Source organism: Contarinia nasturtii, unplaced genomic scaffold (assembly GCF_009176525.2).
Source record: "Contarinia nasturtii isolate CC-2019 unplaced genomic scaffold, AAFC_CNas_1.1 Cnas_scaffold_595, whole genome shotgun sequence".
Classification (NCBI taxonomy): Eukaryota; Metazoa; Arthropoda; class Insecta; order Diptera; family Cecidomyiidae; genus Contarinia; species Contarinia nasturtii.
In genome coordinates this window covers 1-16,615 of record NW_022197946.1, presented here as the reverse complement: position 1 = coordinate 16,615, position 16,615 = coordinate 1, and the positions used below count along the sequence as shown (strand labels likewise).

Genomic DNA, 16,615 nt, shown 5'->3' with positions numbered 1-16,615 from the left:
AATGCACAAATGAGTTAAAATAAATGAGATACTAGCCAGAATTGAAAATAAATTTGATACTTGAACGAATTGAAAATAAATGTGATACATACCACTTTTATTTTCAATATCTTTCAAGTATCAGATTTATTTTAAACGCGAGTTAGTATCTCATTTATTTTAATTCATCGTCTTGTATCAGTATTTTTTTAAATAATGTTTGGAGCTCATGATTATTCTTACCCATTCATATGTCTGACGTTAATTTTGCCATAAAAATTATTTTTGAAACACTTTTCATGACTAAAGTCACAAAAAATTTGGATTTTTGTATGGGAGCAGGGAGCCATGTCTGTATGCTACCTTAATGGTGTAAAACTTTGCACAGGTTATTTTTTTCACAGAAAATTTTGTATGGGAGGTACCCCTAATTTTGATTGAAATTTCTTCAAACTTTCAGAATGTTAGCTTTTTGTGAAAAAAATAACCTCTGCAAATTTTCACATGATTACAATATCATATAGGCATGGCTTCGATTCAAAAATTCCCATTTTTAGTAGTTTTTGCATGAAAGGTGCTTCGAAAATTATTTGTATCGTAATACCAATGTCAGATTCAGTTTTCTCGTGAATTCTTTGAGTAAAAGATTTGTAATAAATTTATGTTGTGGATCACAGTGCGGAAAGTTCATCTTACGGATGTAAGACATTTTATTTTCGGTGATGTCAAGTCATTTCTGTCAAGTCATGCTGAATCGGTTGAACTAATGCTTAAACTTAAAAGCCCATTATTATCTGATCGAAGATAAATGAAGTCATTAGGAAGTAATAATAAGACATAAGAAGGCATAGTAGTGTTGATGTAGATAAATCAAGTCAAAGTCCAAAAATGGGCGTAGTCGATTTCTCAAAAATGGTCTCATAAAATTAAAATTAATTATTATTCCATCAAAAAATTCCAACTGAAAAAAGTGAAATTCTATGTCTGTGAATGCATACAAAGAAGAATATTGTCAAAAGCGTCTTCTGATCTGAGTATGAAGTAAACAGCTGTTATATGCTGAATGTGTCGAATTTATTTTTCAGTGTACCAAAATGACTCACACACTCACTTATGACATTGTTTGTCCGAAGTGAGTTTGATGTGTATGTGTGGCCCGGTGTATGGAGTTAATGCGTACTATGTTGTGCTATGCAAACACATTGGTATTCTATAAATAAAATCGTCGTATCGCAGCTACATTCCATCTCAAGCGAACAATACAGACACGGTGAATTCAGTAAGTAAGACGCATTTTCGCTTTTCAAATTGCAATTTCGTCATTTTTCATTCGTTGTTGTTATTGTTTGAACATTAGAACATTCACGAAGAGTGCAAAAGAGATTCGGTTGTGGAAAAGATACATTATACGATTCACGGGGTAAAAGTGAAAAAAAAAAAACAATATCTTTATCTGGTGTTGATTCACTATCAAAACGGGGAAAAAAGAGACAGAATTATTAAGACAGAGGTGTAAATATAGAGCAAAATAAAAAAATACCGTCATTTTGTGTGCTTACGCCGATTTGACAGTATACAAGCATTTCATAAATATATATCGTATTCGTTGCTGGCATTCAATTCAGTCGTACTATGTTTTTAACGCGTAGCACTTGTTTTCTATTGCGCAATTCGAATCGTTTATGTGAACAGTTTGTGTCGGCGGCTATTTTAAATCAAACAACCAATCGATTTATTTCCATTTCCAAAGTGAGTGAACATCGATTTCTTCCATCCTTTTTTTCGATGAATTTCTTCACAATACTTATAGTCGTATTTTTCTCAATATAATTATGTGCATCACATTTGATAGTGCTGTATATTTTCTGTTAAATCGGTTCCGGTTGTGATTTTCCACACCCAATTTAAAAAAAATTGTTTCATACCATAGCGATCCGTACTTTTCCGTTGCATATTTTCACACATTTTGTTGGTGTTGTATTTTTTTCGCCGATGTTTATGGAACATTCTGATTAAATTATTGCTTTATCAAAATATTTTTCACTATATTTCATTCTCTCTCTTTCTCATGGTAGGTAAACATGAGTGCCGAAACACCAGAAAATCCACAAAGCGTCTATGACTTCAAGGTGAAAGATACGTTCGGCAATGATGTGTCGCTTGATAAATACAAAGGCAAAGTGTTGGTCGTTGTAAACATTGCATCCCAATGCGGACTCACCAACACCAATTACAAGGAGCTCACTGAATTGGCCGAAAAATACAAAGATAAAGGTAATTTTCATTTTTGTGGAATTTTACTTTCTGTAAACACACACAATTTCCTTCATTTAGTCACTAAAGTCCTTTAAAGCATATTTTTTCTACCGACCATACTTCCGTATATCTAATGGATTTGTCGTTTCCATTTTAGATGTAAAAATTTTGTCGTTCCCATGCAATCAGTTTGCAAACGAGATGCCCGAAAAAGATGGCGAAGAAATGGTGTGCCATTTAAAGAAGGCCAACGCAAATGTTGGTGATGTTTTCAAGAAAGTTGACGTGAATGGTGACAATGCCGCACCATTGTACAAATTTTTGAAGCAAAAACAAGGCGGTTTCTTGGGCGATGGCATCAAATGGAATTTCACCAAATTTTTGGTTGACAAAAATGGAAAGCCAGTTGAACGTTTTGCACCAACCACATCACCAAAAAGTATCGCCTCAAAGATTGACGAACTTTTGAAAAATTAAATCGCTTGATTCCTTTACTCGCTAGAATTTAAGATTTAGATTAGCTCATCAAATATTGGACTTATGTATTTGTATGCCAAAGGCACTTCAATAAAATTGATAACAAACATTTAATGAGAGACAAATGAATTTTTATGAGGATGGATTATTTATTGATTTAAGAATAAGGCACAACAGAGTGGTATAGATTTTTTGGCATCGTTTCGAATTGATGTATTTTAATATATGCGCATTTTGAAGAAAAATCTTTATTCTAAAGTTCTAAAGATAATCCGTTTATTTCTGGTAACCAACGGGTAAAATTGAAAAAATGCATTGAAAGCATATATGGCGGTGCCAGTACATTTCCACGGTAAAGTATTGTTAAGACTATAGTACGCTGACAATGAGTGATACTTATTACGACTATAAAACAACAACAACAACAACAACATAGGAGACTAGTAACAATAACAAAATTGAAGTATACAGACATGTACGTTACAGAGACGACATACAGCCGTCTTTGTGTGTTCTGTGTTCATATGATAAGTAAAATATTTTTCAAGAGCATTTTTTTTTTTTGCTTAATTCCAAATGATTTTGGTCTAATCGATGGAAATCCGTAAAAAATGTTTAAAAAATTGAAAATGCCATACAATGTTACCTTTATTTCATAAGCAATTTGTTTACATAAAAAGTCAGCTGACCACTGTTGGCCGTACTAGTATGACTAATTGTGTCACGGTAATTTTTTATAGTATAACAAAAAAAAAATGGTTGCAATGACAAATTGTTTACCTTTTATTGGTTTTCCAAAGAGATGTTTTCCAGTGCACTACATCTGACACACAGACTCAACTGAAAGTATCAATTTTCAAGGTCATTTGATAAAGAAAATTCACCCACCAAGATGTTTCTTTCTTTTAATAATAGTATATTTCCATTAAATTTGAAACTAAAACTCCTTTTTTCAACTAATTGCAAATGCTGCACAATAAATCATTCTCATACATTGTAGATGCAATTTTAAAATATTTTGGAATTTGATACAATGAACTGCGTAATGGTGTGAACGCAAAAGAACAAAAAAAAAACGGTTTGGACCGAAATCAGATCCGAAACACAAAAAAAGACAATTGATATAATACTGTGCACCCGGTCTGATAGTGATGTTTGGTGCTGAACAGAATGTATTTATGCATTTACATCTCCATGTTCTAGTGGCTTGTAATTAATAAAATCATCTGTTAAAGGGCCACCCCATTCACGTCTAATAATCAAAAGTGTATTTTGATGCAATCTCGGTCCAATTAATGGATTCATTTGAGCCATGAAACAGCACAACCAACTGTGGAAAAAAAGTGTCGCCAGTCATTAATCGACAATGGAAATATTTGTGTATATAGTCTCTACAAAAATTTATTAAAAAAAAAAATCGAGAATAAAATTGTCTTTTTTACTTACAACAGCCAACATGTTGCGGCCGTCAACATCAAAACGCATTGTACAATACTGAAAAAATAAATTCCATTAAATTATTATCAAATATAACTTTTTTCGTCCGCCGTGCACAAATGTTATCACTTACCCACGATTTGGGCCTTTTGGTGCAAGAATTGGTAGTGCAATTCCAACAAAACCCCAGAATGCTGTTATCAAAATGACTGGAATCGCTCCCATTTTCGATGGTTTCTATTGTTGGTTAAAAAAATATATGGAAATTTTACAATTTTTCAATGAAATTTAGCTGATGTTATGTTTTCACACTCACTATCGATTAGTCACAAGAGCTCAAATGAAGATATTGTGGAAAAAAGTACTCTTGTCAATCACATGATTTGACAGTAGGCGCGTGACATACATACACACTCATATACACAGCATTTACGCATCGTTCACATTGCTGAATGGACATATTTGAATGCGGTTCACACGGGACGAGGACGTGAAATGCAATAAATTTATTTTTGAACAAAAAATGCCATTTTTACATTTTTTTAAATATTTTTTGATATTTTTTCATGAAAAATGTTCAGAATTTTTTTAAACCTTCAATATCATAAGAGATTTCATTGAAAATGCACCGAAAATTCTACAGCAACGCAATAATTTGAAAGTTTTTGTCAAATCATCGACCTTTTGCCATTTGACACCTATTTTTTATCTTTTTTATCCGGAATTTTTATGAAAAAAATTAAAACATTGAATAATATTCATTTTTCTTTCGAAAAATCTCTCAAAAAAATAAAAAATAAATATGACTTCCAAGAGTAATTACACAAAACAACCGATACGGTTCATCTTCCAAATGTTTTAAGTTTCAATGTCAAAAGTCACTGGAGTCGATGGAACCAACTTCAGACGAAATGAAACGAGAAAAAAAAACCGAGAACGGTACATACATCTGTTCATACATTCACACACGTTTTCACGGCATTATTCTTCTCTATTCGGACGAAATAGGCTATTGCTGCTTGCTGCTGGCACTATTCGAGGTAATTCCAAATTTATACAATTTATCATTAAAAATTGTTGGAATATTTATCGAAATTGGTCGTGAAAATCGTTTGTATGTGATTTTCAATGGTTTTTTGTGTGAATTTTATTGGAATTTGTGCAAAGAAATGAAAATTCTTATGTCGGCACGAGTGGTTCATTATATAACACGTACTGTGTGCAAACGTCATGTACCCAATCGATGAACGTTCAAGACGTTCTAACCTTGACGGTCCTTTAAACTCAATTTAAATCCAATTTTAAACTAATTAAACGAATTTATTTGACTTTTCTCTGTATATAGACCACTAGGAACTTTCACACCGGAGAAACAGTAAATCACAAAGAAAAAAAATGTTCAACTCATTGTTTGATGCAGCCCGTAATTCACCGTTCAAGGGACCATTGACGGTGGCTCATTGTGATGGCGGTGCAGCTGCACCAGCTGGTCCAGATTCATGTGAATTTGGTTCCACAAAATACTTCCTCTTGTGCGGTCTTGGTGGTATCATCTCATGCGGTAAGTACCGTTTTCACTATTGATTACAAAATTTTATGACGAAATAACAGTGTTATGTAATTAAAAGTGAAGAATTTATTCCGAATTGAGCTCGACCAGTGGTAGAACAAAATTATGGATGTTTTTGCGCACACATAGTGTGTTAGGGTATTGTTTTCAAATAAACAGCCGATATTGATTGTTTTGTTTTTCGTTTCAAATATTGTCCAGGTTCAACTCACACCTTGTTGACCCCATTGGATTTGGTAAAGTGCCGTCTTCAAGTTGACCAAGCTAAATACAAGAATTTATTCACTGGTTTTAAATTGACCTACAAAGAAGATGGTGCTCGTGGTTTGGCCAAGGGTTGGGCACCCACTGCCTTCGGTTATTCAGCCCAAGGTTTGTTCAAATTCGGTTTGTACGAATGGTTCAAAGTCTACTACTCTGAATTGTTGGGCGAAGAAAAATCCTTCCTTTACCGTACCAGTTTGTATTTGGCCGCATCAGCCTCAGCTGAATTCTTCGCTGATATCGCATTGTCACCAATGGAAGCCGCTAAAGTTAAGGTAATTGGCGTGAAAGGGGGTCTTTTATTCGGTTTCACATAAACGTTTTTATACGTTATGCCATAATTAAGCACTACAATCACAAAAGATTTAGGTCATACTCAATGCCAAGGTTTTCTATGGATTTTTTATCGTTTTGAATTCTTTTGACTCATGAAAATAAACGTTTTTTCTTCCTCGAATAGATTCAAACCATGCCAGGCTTTGCTAATAATTTGCGTCAAGCTATTCCAAAAATGGTGAAAGAAGAAGGTGTTGGTGCCTTCTACAAAGGTCTTGTTCCATTATGGATGCGTCAAATTCCGTATACAATGATGAAATTCGCTGCATTCGAGCGTACGGTCGAAATATTGTACAAGTAAGTAACAAATTTTGGGTCACCAAAATTTTCCAATATTCCCAGTTGAAAGTACAAGCATTTTATACGGTGTTATGCCACACGATGAGATTTAGACCAAGATTTCACTCCATATTGTCAAGCTTAAATAAAAATAAATTAAAACCCCTCAATTTTCTCCAAAAAATACTCAATTGCCCTGTCATACCCCACAAATCAATAACTTTCTCTCTTTCTTTCGTTACAGAAACTTTGTTCCAAAACCACGTACCGAATGCACCAAAGGTGAACAATTGACAGTTACATTTGCTGCTGGTTATATTGCTGGTGTCTTCTGTGCCATTGTTTCCCATCCAGCCGATGTCGTCGTTTCAAAATTGAACCAAGCTAAAGGTTCATCTGCTTTCGAAGTCGCTAAGAAGCTTGGATTCTTCGGTTGTTGGAATGGTTTGATTCCGCGTATCATCATGATTGGTACATTGACCGGTTTGCAATGGTTCATCTATGATGGTGTCAAAGTCGGTCTCCAAATCCCTCGCCCACCACCACCAGAAATGCCAGCATCATTGGCCGCAAAATTGGCTGCACAATAAACACCATGATATTTAAAATATAGAAAACATTGTGTCCGCAAACGAAGAGCAATAGCATCATGCTCAATGTGTATGTGTGTGTCTACGTTTTATTCATTCAAATTAAAAAAAAAATAAATTAAAATCGTATTACTACAGAACAGAGCAGTAAAGATTGCATACAGTAAGATCAAAAACAAACACTTTGGCTATTTATTTCGATTAATACACAAAATTCAAATAAAATTGATATTGATTTTGGTACACACACTGTGTGGCCACATAATGTACACTCTATTTTCTATCGTTTTTTTGTGTTATATTCGCAACTTGTATCAGGAATGAAACATTCTTATTGTAAGCTTTGAACAATGTATATGAAATATATGAATTGAATGAAATTTCCAGTCGAACGTTATGATGGAATGTATTTCTTTTGACAAATTTGTGTTTAGTATGGAAATTCACTATTTATGTGACCTGGTATTTTATTCGACCAAAAATTTGCTAATTTTACTGAAGAAAATACTGAAAAAAATTTAAAATATTTTTGGCCAAATAAATTGTATTTTTTTTTGAATTTCGTATGTGTGAGCACCGTTAACACAATGGTATCACATATGAATATATGAAAGAAACAAATTCAATTGACTTGAAACTGTTTATGTTGTCTTCAAGTCGAGTGGATCCATAGACGATGAAATTCATCCATTTTCCAAGCGCCGATTTCGGTGTTTATTTTTTTTATGATCAGTCATTTTTGCTAGATTTGAATTTGTCGTGATAAATTGACGAAGATTGTTTGTAACCGAACCTTAGGTAAGATTATTTTCAACTTTAAGGGGAGAACTCAATGTCCAAAAGTTACTCATAAAATGGGAGACATCGTGGTTTGAAGCCAACACACTTCTATTCTCTTTAGTATGACCTTTGTCTGTGTGTACCAAAATACATACCTTCCTTGAACTAAAATGACAAGAATGTGTTTTGGTCTGGCCCGATCAACTGGAAACTTTTTTTGTCTCACACAATTAAAAGACAGCCGACAAAATCCCAAGTCTCTAGCTGAGTGAATAATTCATTTTAATCGAATAATTTAGTTTACCTCGAAATACATAATGTGTAGATGGAAGAAAGAGTACTTTTGACTGAATTTTCATACAGTTTTAATCTTTTTAAGCAATTGATATTCGAATCCCAGATCAAAATAGCAACTTACATTTGAAATTCGTTCACAAATGATGAACACTCATTGCCTAAAAACCGTGCAAAGCCAGAAATAAAAAAAAACATCGGGTCTCTCTCTATTAGTTGTCAGGTTTATTTGTAGTCAAAATACTATTTTTGTCATTTAACATTGAATAATTTGTTCAGATCGTTGCTTAAAGCTAATGCATTTTAATTTTCTTTTAAGTATTCGTGGTAATTGTCTTTGTTGACGTTGTAGAATTTATGAAATTCTTTCAAGTGTTTAATAAAATCTTCGACACTAAAACTAGTGTGATTAGGACAAAATTTACAAATATGTGATGTCTTTAACCCTTTGTCGTTTGCCGCCACCGCATCCTTGGTGTTTGGTCGCTTGGCTATAAATCGAAAAAAAAAGGAAAATTCATGAAAAAATTGTATTTGCAATAGGGCAGTCTACGCCATAAAGTGTCAATATTCAATCCTTACCATCGATACTGTTTCTTGTTCTTGCTGGTTTTGGTTTTGGTTTTTGTTCGAATGATAATTCTTGTTCTTCTGAAAATTGAATCGTGTGAATTAAAAGCGAAACTGTTATCAACGAGAAATGTGTCTTTAAATACTTACTGTAACTTTCGGTTTTTTTTCGAGATCGCGTTGACCTTTGTTCCGTGTTATTTGATGACGTCGATGGTATAGCGGTTTGTGATAACGTCGATGGCTTAACGGTTTGTGACGATGTCGATTTTCGATTACCACTTGAATTGCTACCTGCAATTTCAATTGAGATTGAATTAGTCAAATGGAATTTGACATGATATCGAATTATTGGATGTGTATTGAATTCTTACCATTTAGATTACTTGTCGATGCCTCGATATTGTCACCGTTTGTCGATTCAGTGCCGGAATCATCTGACTTTGGTGGAACTACCGCCTTCGAATTTCTGAAAAGATTGTAATCGGCGAATGCCCCGTTGCACCTGTGTGAATTGAATGAAATAAATCGAAAATCATAAGAAACGTTGCTCTATTTCATCCAAATAGGCATTTTTCAGTTTTTTTTTCGGTTACCCTAAATTAAAATAATTTTCAGCATGTTTTATGAATTCTTCGCTTTTTGCCACATCTGTCCCAACGGTGTCGATTAGCTTCTGTGTCGCTCTCTCAACTTTTTCCGTTAATTCTTCGCAATTTTTCATGATATCAGCGTTTTGTTGATCCATATCTATAAATGCGATTAGCTTTAAATCTAAGGGAGAGAAACCAATGCTAGTTTTTCTAGTTTATAGCTAATTTACTAGTTTTTAGGTAATTTACTAGTTTATTGCTTGAATAATCTAATAATTCTAATATTCTTTTATGAAATTGCTAGTTTTCTAGTTTTTTGTTCTGTCAAATGACAATCAAATGATTGTACTGACACAATATAATAGTGAAAATTAGTTTAATTATTCTTTTTTAACACAAAATCGTGCATAAAGTACTTGCTTTTTTCAATAGTCGACTTGTAAAATTGATTTAGTCAGCAAATCATGGCACAATATCAAAATGGTGGATCAAATAATTTTTGCTAATTTTTCTAGTTTTTGCAAGTTTTTTTCTAATTTTCCTAGTTTTTATTTGAAATATAAAAAACTATCTAATGTTCTCCGTCCCCTAGCTTTAAATTGCCAATCAATCGATTTGCATTAAATTTTTAGCAATAATTGCGATTTTCCTTGAACAAACAAAACGCGGGAAAAAAAATAACCTTACCGTGGATATTGATAGTCAGCAGTAAAACTGTTCGAATAAAAAAAACTTGTTGAACAAAAAAAAAACACAAAGAGAAGTAAATGATTTGTTAACAAGCACGATTTTTGACCGATTTTACTTGAAAAATGGCACGCAATAAAATTTGGTTGACTCTAGTAGTGTTTGCGGTTCGGTAGATAGCGGCGGAATGAATATGCAAAATTGATGTAAGGCAAAAAAAGAGCAACAGCGACTATAAATTTCGAGTGCATTCAATACCGGATACAGAGGATACAGAAATGTCTCCGTGAATCACGCAAAACTGCACGCACTTTCACGTATAGTTTGAATTTCTAATTTGTTATTATTTTTTTTTTTTTTCGTTCTTTTTTCAGTTTTTCTCAGTGATTTTCATTTTTCATTCAAATTATCGTTCTTTTTTTCCACCAACGATCTAATTAGAAAAAAAAAATCAGTAATTACGAAAAATGTCAAATTTATAGCAATCCAATACCATTTGACACTCGACAGTATGAATAGACAAATGTTTAAATGTAATGTTTTGGTCTCATCAACCAAAAGACGGTCGTTGTCGCTCGTGAAAAAATATGTAAAAAAAACGATGAAAAATTGTAACAAAAATTCTTATGCATTTATCGATGTACGTATAATTAATTAAATACACAAAGAATTTTGGAATATAAACAAATTAAATTGGCGGTGGGGTCAAATAGAACGCAAGAAACCGGTTGCATCGTAGAATTTCATGATATTATTGTGTTGTGTGTGAATGTAACATTTGTCTATTTGAGAACATAAACATCTGTGCTGACTGAATAACAAAACCGAGTCTGATACAACACGTCACACAAAAACGAACTTGAATGGTGTTACCAGATAGCGATTGTCTATTGTCACATTTGCACAAACAAATTGAAAAAAAAAACTACACATCCTACACAACACACAATGGGAACGTCAAACAGAATGTGTTAGTCGCTTGAAATATGATGATGTATTTAGTTCTGTGAGTGGTGTAAATATATACGCATAAAAATGAGTATTTAAAATGACGAAAGATAAGCCAAAGCTATCACAAATGTTTTTATTTCATCGAAATTGGTTTTTGACTATTTTTTTTTTGTACATCATTAATTAGAAGAAACATAGTCGTCGTGTGTCAAAACATTTTTTCTAACGTGAAAGTGAACAAAAAAATAATATGACGCAAATAGTGCGATCAATGAAACAAAACACAAAGCAACAATTATATCGAGTGAACGCTTTTTCTTAATGTGCGATTGCCAATAAATAAAAAAAACGAATTTTTTTTGGTGCAAACCAAACATAACGATGAACATAACAAAATGCATATTTCTTACAATTTTGATGTGCGCCTATTATCTGGCACAAATCAAATGCGATGTGACCGAGATACCAGAACAAGTGAGAATTTTAACACATTTCAATGCCAATTATACCATTTAGATCCATATTTAGAATGTGACCAATTTATTATGTACGTGCATTGATTTATTCGAAAATAGGATTGTACCGATCTTGCCAAAGACGTGCCGTTGCTGGTTTTCTCAACATTAGGGGGCGGATTAACTGCTGTCGATCCAATTACTAGCGAAATTCGATGGAATATTGAAGATGGTTTGTTTTTTATTGGACATTTTATTGATTTTTTATTTGATTCGTATTTTATTGAGAGTGTTTTGTGCCCCAAAATTTAAGGTTACATCTTTTGTGTCACGCATTTTTTTTATGACAAGAGACATGTGTTTTCGGTAGATCTTTTTCTTTGAACCATAAGTGATACTACTTTTTTCGCGCTGAATCACTACCGTCCATATCGCAGTCTATTTGATCCAAAAATACATATTTATTTACCGTACTTTGATTGATGAATTATTGAGAATTTCGGAAAATTTCATCCGATAAAAATGTCAATTTTTCCTCAAATAAAAAACTATTGAAAAACCAGAAAAAAGATGTTGCACAAAAATGTTCCAAATTTTGATATTTTCAATGAATAAATTTACAAATGAAGTAGAATTAAAAAACAGTTGTGTTTATTACTGTCTATTTAAACATTAAAGATCCGGCGATAAGAGTACCGACCCATTCCGAATCAACGGTATCACCGTATTTACCCGATCCACGTGATGGAAGTCTTTATCAGCTCGGTGATATGGGTAGCTTGAAAAAGCTACCATACACAATACCGCAATTAGTTGCAAGTGCACCATGCCGTTCGAGTGATGGCATTTTATATTCGGGTAAAAACTAGGAGCAATTCACTTAAAAATTGCCTTTCTATTATTTAATAATTGTTATTGATTCTTTGTCGATTATTTTAAATTAATTCTATTCATTTCTTTTGTGATTCTCCTCTTAGGTAAAAAGAAAGACACATGGTTTTTAATCGATCCAAAAACGGGCAAACGAGAAAAGGTGGTCGGATTTGGTGCGGATAGTAAAGATTCGATTGGGTGGGCTACGTCACGAGCCGTTTATTTGGGACGAACACAATATACCGTTTTAATGTATGACAGTCGTACCAAAGACAAAAATGCCAAACCCTGGAATGTCACATTTTTCGATTATTCATCGCACTCAATGGCACCAGAAGTTTCGAATGAATATGGTGAGCTCTTATTGTTTCTATTAGTTTATCGCAAGTTTTTCTTTTGGAATTTTCTAAATGTGTGTTGTCTTTATAGAGTTTCTCCATTTTTCGGGAAGCAGCAGTGGATTGACGGTGACATTGGATAGAGAATCCGGTACGTTTTTGTGGCAAAAAGACTTTTCCAGTCCGGTCGTGGCTGTTTTTCTTCTCGGGCCAGATGGTTTATTGAGCGTGCCGTTTTCAACTGTTTCGGATGGCGCCCTAAAGAGTATCATCGAATATGCCAGAGATGGACAACAAAATAGCATCAAGTTGTTGTGAGTTTGCGAGTTTTTAAGATAAAATATTGTGTCTTTGAATTAGATATCTCCGAGAGATTTCTTTATTTAAATTATTCATGGCAAGTATGTCAATTGAGCTACCGAATTGGGGTCTCTTTCTTTGAATTAGAAAAATAATTTTTTTCGACACAATTTTTAACATTTTTGGCATAATTCCAAATTTCTATGAGTTTGGTTTGCACATTTTTTTTCTCTTATCGTTAGCGAATCGCAAGTGCGTCGGTATTGAATGTCAACAACAACGAACATGTGTTCGGTCTTTTCTCTCTCTCTATTTTTCCACCGTTTATTTTACCTCTAAATTTTATCTGCTCGTTGGCATAATGTATTTAAACAGATGTGCATATTATTTCTGGATATTTATACCTTCTATGGCACGGTGTTAGCTTCCATCATGCAAATCAATACCGCGTGCAATTAGTTAGTCGGTGACATACGCATAAACGCGAACAATTTTCAAATAATCCTCTCCGAGGGAACTTCGACTATGTTATTGGCCAGGCGCAAATATTATATTTTATTTCACATACAAATCCAGTTGTTGTTAACATTTTTGCATTGGTATTTACGTTGTGTTGAATCATCATTGTTGAATAAATGTTGTTGTTTTTTCAATTGTAGCGAAAGTTTGTATGTCGGTGAGCACGTACACGGTCTGTACGCGTTGCCCACGTTAATCGATGAGAATACAAAAACAATATCAAGTGAACCGATGATGAAGCTTCTAGACGGTCCAACGGCAAATGACAATCCCAATTTGGTCTACCTAAACACATTGATGGAGACGACGAATGATAAAAATAAAAATGTCGTCGTACTGGGCCATTATCAGATGCCAAAAACAAAGGAAGAATTTAAATTGAGCATTGCACCCCCAAAAACGGCGAGCATAGACAATGCCAATGTTCATGAATTAATTGCAACGAATATGAAAAACGAAAATAAAGCATTTGAAGTGAATATTAATCGAAAAGGAAGTATTGGTAGCATCATTCCACCGCCAAAAGAATCAATTCAATCAAATCCAACTGTTCCCGGGCTTGAGTTGCAATCACCGAAAGAATTTATATCGAACGTTTATCGAAAATCACAAGGTAATTTAATATTTGTCTTTGATTGAAGAAAGATTTTTATTTATTTTATTTCCATTTTCGTCACTTTAGCCTGGCTAAACGACCAAGAGAGCAAAATCTTAAAATTACTCTTAATCATATTGTTTGGATTGGTGATTGCGATGTTTTGGTACATGAAATTTGTCATGCATGAAATACGATCACAGAGTCAAAGTGGATCGCAGACATCGGTGTCGGGGGGCAAGAAAAATGGTGTCTATGATGAACTCATCGATTTAGGTGATGGCGTTAGCCAAGTTGGGAAAATAACTTTCAATTCATTGGAGGTGCTGGGCAAAGGATGTGAAGGAACTTTTGTATTTAAGGGAAGATTTGAAGAAAGAAATGTTGCTGTTAAACGATTACTGCCCGAATGTTTTACACTGGCCGATCGAGAAGTGACCTTACTCAGAGAGTCTGATGCTCATGAAAATGTGGTGCGATATTTTTGCACCGAACGTGATCGACAATTTAGATATATTGCTGTTGAACTGTGCTCAGCAACTGTTCAAGACTTTACAGAGGGCAAAGTGTCGAGTGAAATCAAAAATAGCATAACCATGATTGATGTACTTCAGCAAGCAACAAACGGAGTATTGCATCTTCATAGCTTGAAAATTGGTGAGCTTGAAAATTAACGATGCAATATTGGAAAATTGAAGAAAAAATTAAAACACATCTTCTTTTTCTCCCACAGTTCACCGCGACATCAAACCACAGAATATCTTGCTATCATTTCCAGATGCCAATCGAAAAATTCGAGTGATGATTTCTGACTTTGGCTTATGCAAGAAGCTAAATTTAGGGAAAAATAGCTTTTCACGACGATCCGGCATCACTGGCACCGAAGGATGGATCGCACCAGAAATGCTTAAGGGACAACGCACGGTATGGAAATTCTGCCAATAAAATTCCCTAAATGCTCTGAGTTTCTCCTAATTAAAAAAAAAATAAAATGTCTTACATCCGTAAGATGAACTTTTCCGCACTGTGATCCACACAAGCGGGGTTGGCGTATATGAAATTGGGAACTTTTTTATGCGAACGCAGCTGATCAGCGCCACCTCACATTAGTTCGAATAAGATCGAAAAACTGAATTAATTCTGTAGCATTGAAATGAAAAAGAGAAAAAACAACTACAATAGCACGGCCACACAGAGCTGTACATCTATGCGTGCTGTTGCATACATACACATATACGCTTTCTTCATTCTTTCATTCCATTGTTATACGTATCTCACTGGTCAACAGATCTATGTAGCCATGTTACTGTTGTTTTTTTTTTTTTTCTCTTTTTCGATTCAATTCATTGTAACTAAATTGAGTTCAACTATGGAATACAAGATGGCACAGATGAGGGGAATTCGCATTTTGTCTTTTCATAGGCTAGCCGGTTGGATCCACAACATGTATTTATTAAAAATCCTTTGCTCAAAGAATTTACGAGAAAACTGAATCTGACATTAGTTTTACGCAATGTCGGAATATGATGGCGTTTTATTTTCAACCAAAAGTATGTTTTAGCGTAGATGGCGCTGATTTAAATGGACATTTGTATGTATAGACGGTGGCGCCGCTCTCCTCAATTAAACACTGACATGGTGAACTACAGCGTTTCCAATCGTTGGTTTTACGATAAAAATGGGAATATTTGTATCGCAGCCATGCCTATATGATATCGTAATCATGTGAAAATTTGCAGAGGTTATTTTTTTCACAAAAAGTTAACATTCTGAAAATTTGAAGAAATTTCAATACATATTAAGGGTACTTCCCATACAAAGTTTCGTTTTTGAGCGAAAAATTCAAAATTTTGTTAGGGAGATACCTCTAATATGCGTTGAAATGTCTTCAAACTCTCGGAATGGTATTTTTTTGTGATAAAAATAACCTGTGCAAAGTTTCAGCTCATTACGATATCATACAGGCATGGCTTTCATACAAAAATCCAAAATTTTTGACATTTTTGTATGAAAAGTGTGTCGAAAGTTATTTGTATCGCAAAAATAACGTCATATTCGGTTTTCTCGTACCCAAAAACCCCCCAATACACATTTTTGAGTGTTTAAGTATACATTAAATATCACTTTTGGAAGAAAAATTGAATTTTTCCCATGGATGGCCATGGGCATCACACCAGACATGACACGGCACTCTTTCAACCAAAGTCGCTCAAAATCTAATGGTTTCTATTCCTCGGCACCCCCAATCATCCTGTGAAGTCAGATTTTGAATTACTTTTCTTGTTTGAAAGTTATCGTGTTAACAAATTTTTGCGTACAGGGTACCACGCACATACATTCGGACATCGAAAAAACGCTAGATTCGTGTTCCCTGGCTCCTAAAACACCCAGAAAACATGTTTTTTGAGGGTGTTAATTTTTCGACCGATTCCAATACTTTACCTTACACACAAGGTGTGTGCGGAAAAGTAA

At 34.1% G+C, this 16,615-nt stretch overlaps 5 protein-coding genes across 11 annotated transcripts; 3 read left to right on the top strand and 2 right to left on the bottom strand.

The window, feature by feature from the left end:
• The first annotated feature begins 1,138 nt into the window (after positions 1 to 1,138).
• Positions 1,139 to 2,841, top strand: LOC116339982 (probable phospholipid hydroperoxide glutathione peroxidase). 3 transcript variants are annotated; one of them, XM_031766077.1, is made up of 3 exons: positions 1,139 to 1,258; positions 2,055 to 2,253; positions 2,393 to 2,841. In XM_031766077.1, exons 2-3 carry the CDS (start codon positions 2,061 to 2,063, stop codon positions 2,710 to 2,712), a joined length of 513 nt encoding a protein of 170 aa, XP_031621937.1. In that variant the 5' UTR covers positions 1,139 to 1,258; positions 2,055 to 2,060; the 3' UTR covers positions 2,713 to 2,841. The 3 variants fall into 3 exon arrangements, with proteins under 3 accessions (XP_031621937.1, XP_031621936.1, XP_031621935.1); XM_031766076.1 differs by lacking the exon at positions 1,139 to 1,258 and adding an exon at positions 1,272 to 1,399; XM_031766075.1 differs by lacking the exon at positions 1,139 to 1,258 and adding an exon at positions 1,436 to 1,728.
• Positions 2,842 to 3,706: 865 nt separating this feature from the next.
• LOC116339985 (V-type proton ATPase subunit e 2-like) lies at positions 3,707 to 4,563 on the bottom strand. The gene is made up of 4 exons (XM_031766085.1): positions 4,466 to 4,563; positions 4,283 to 4,386; positions 4,159 to 4,206; positions 3,707 to 4,042 (listed from the first exon to the last, which is right to left on the bottom strand). Exons 2-4 carry the CDS (start codon positions 4,372 to 4,374, stop codon positions 3,889 to 3,891), a joined length of 294 nt encoding a protein of 97 aa, XP_031621945.1. The 5' UTR covers positions 4,375 to 4,386; positions 4,466 to 4,563; the 3' UTR covers positions 3,707 to 3,888.
• Positions 4,564 to 5,072: 509 nt separating this feature from the next.
• LOC116339983 (phosphate carrier protein, mitochondrial-like) lies at positions 5,073 to 7,585 on the top strand. Its single transcript, XM_031766078.1, has 5 exons — positions 5,073 to 5,189; positions 5,495 to 5,710; positions 5,921 to 6,258; positions 6,444 to 6,616; positions 6,843 to 7,585. The coding sequence occupies exons 2-5, from the start codon at positions 5,545 to 5,547 to the stop codon at positions 7,186 to 7,188; spliced, it is 1,023 nt and encodes a 340-aa protein (XP_031621938.1). The 5' UTR covers positions 5,073 to 5,189; positions 5,495 to 5,544; the 3' UTR covers positions 7,189 to 7,585.
• An 881-nt stretch (positions 7,586 to 8,466) lies between these two features.
• On the bottom strand, positions 8,467 to 10,313 carry LOC116339984. 5 transcript variants are annotated; one of them, XM_031766084.1, is made up of 6 exons: positions 10,113 to 10,313; positions 9,429 to 9,606; positions 9,207 to 9,337; positions 8,983 to 9,126; positions 8,845 to 8,910; positions 8,467 to 8,753 (listed from the first exon to the last, which is right to left on the bottom strand). In XM_031766084.1, exons 2-6 carry the CDS (start codon positions 9,578 to 9,580, stop codon positions 8,566 to 8,568), a joined length of 681 nt encoding a protein of 226 aa, XP_031621944.1. In that variant the 5' UTR covers positions 9,581 to 9,606; positions 10,113 to 10,313; the 3' UTR covers positions 8,467 to 8,565. The 5 variants fall into 5 exon arrangements, with proteins under 5 accessions (XP_031621944.1, XP_031621939.1, XP_031621941.1 ...); XM_031766079.1 differs by having other exon boundaries at positions 8,845 to 8,913; positions 10,113 to 10,309; XM_031766081.1 differs by having other exon boundaries at positions 8,845 to 8,913; positions 9,429 to 9,582; positions 10,113 to 10,309.
• A 761-nt stretch (positions 10,314 to 11,074) lies between these two features.
• Positions 11,075 to 15,103, top strand: LOC116339986 (serine/threonine-protein kinase/endoribonuclease IRE1). Its single transcript, XM_031766086.1, has 8 exons — positions 11,075 to 11,537; positions 11,639 to 11,750; positions 12,197 to 12,376; positions 12,496 to 12,744; positions 12,821 to 13,043; positions 13,689 to 14,161; positions 14,231 to 14,800; positions 14,877 to 15,103. The coding sequence occupies exons 1-8, from the start codon at positions 11,445 to 11,447 to the stop codon at positions 15,086 to 15,088; spliced, it is 2,112 nt and encodes a 703-aa protein (XP_031621946.1). The 5' UTR covers positions 11,075 to 11,444; the 3' UTR covers positions 15,089 to 15,103.
• Positions 15,104 to 16,615: the final 1,512 nt, after the last annotated feature.

Bases quoted from the DNA above. Each gene is read 5' to 3' on its own strand.
- LOC116339982 (XM_031766075.1), top strand. From the start codon at position 1,612: ATGTTTTTAACGCGTAGCACTTGTTTTCTATTGCGCAATTCGAATCGT. The intron at 1,729-2,054 runs GTGAGTGAACAT...TTCTCATGGTAG, and splicing joins GATTTATTTCCATTTCCAAA to GTAAACATGAGTGCCGAAAC. The intron at 2,254-2,392 runs GTAATTTTCATT...TTTCCATTTTAG, and splicing joins CGAAAAATACAAAGATAAAG to ATGTAAAAATTTTGTCGTTC.
- LOC116339985 (XM_031766085.1), bottom strand. From the start codon at position 4,374: ATGGGAGCGATTCCAGTCATTTTGATAACAGCATTCTGGGGTTTTGTT. The intron at 4,207-4,282 runs GTAAGTGATAAC...TTATTTTTTCAG, and splicing joins CCAAAAGGCCCAAATCGTGG to TATTGTACAATGCGTTTTGA. The intron at 4,043-4,158 runs GTAAGTAAAAAA...TTTTTTCCACAG, and splicing joins GCCGCAACATGTTGGCTGTT to TTGGTTGTGCTGTTTCATGG.
- LOC116339983 (XM_031766078.1), top strand. From the start codon at position 5,545: ATGTTCAACTCATTGTTTGATGCAGCCCGTAATTCACCGTTCAAGGGA. The intron at 5,711-5,920 runs GTAAGTACCGTT...AATATTGTCCAG, and splicing joins TGGTGGTATCATCTCATGCG to GTTCAACTCACACCTTGTTG. The intron at 6,259-6,443 runs GTAATTGGCGTG...TTCCTCGAATAG, and splicing joins TGGAAGCCGCTAAAGTTAAG to ATTCAAACCATGCCAGGCTT.
- LOC116339984 (XM_031766079.1), bottom strand. From the start codon at position 9,580: ATGGATCAACAAAACGCTGATATCATGAAAAATTGCGAAGAATTAACG. The intron at 9,338-9,428 runs GTAACCGAAAAA...CAATTCACACAG, and splicing joins GAAAATTATTTTAATTTAGG to GTGCAACGGGGCATTCGCCG. The intron at 8,754-8,844 runs GTAAGGATTGAA...TTCGATTTATAG, and splicing joins AACAAGAAACAGTATCGATG to CCAAGCGACCAAACACCAAG.
- LOC116339986 (XM_031766086.1), top strand. From the start codon at position 11,445: ATGAACATAACAAAATGCATATTTCTTACAATTTTGATGTGCGCCTAT. The intron at 12,745-12,820 runs GTGAGCTCTTAT...TTGTCTTTATAG, and splicing joins AGAAGTTTCGAATGAATATG to AGTTTCTCCATTTTTCGGGA. The intron at 13,044-13,688 runs GTGAGTTTGCGA...TTTCAATTGTAG, and splicing joins CAAAATAGCATCAAGTTGTT to CGAAAGTTTGTATGTCGGTG.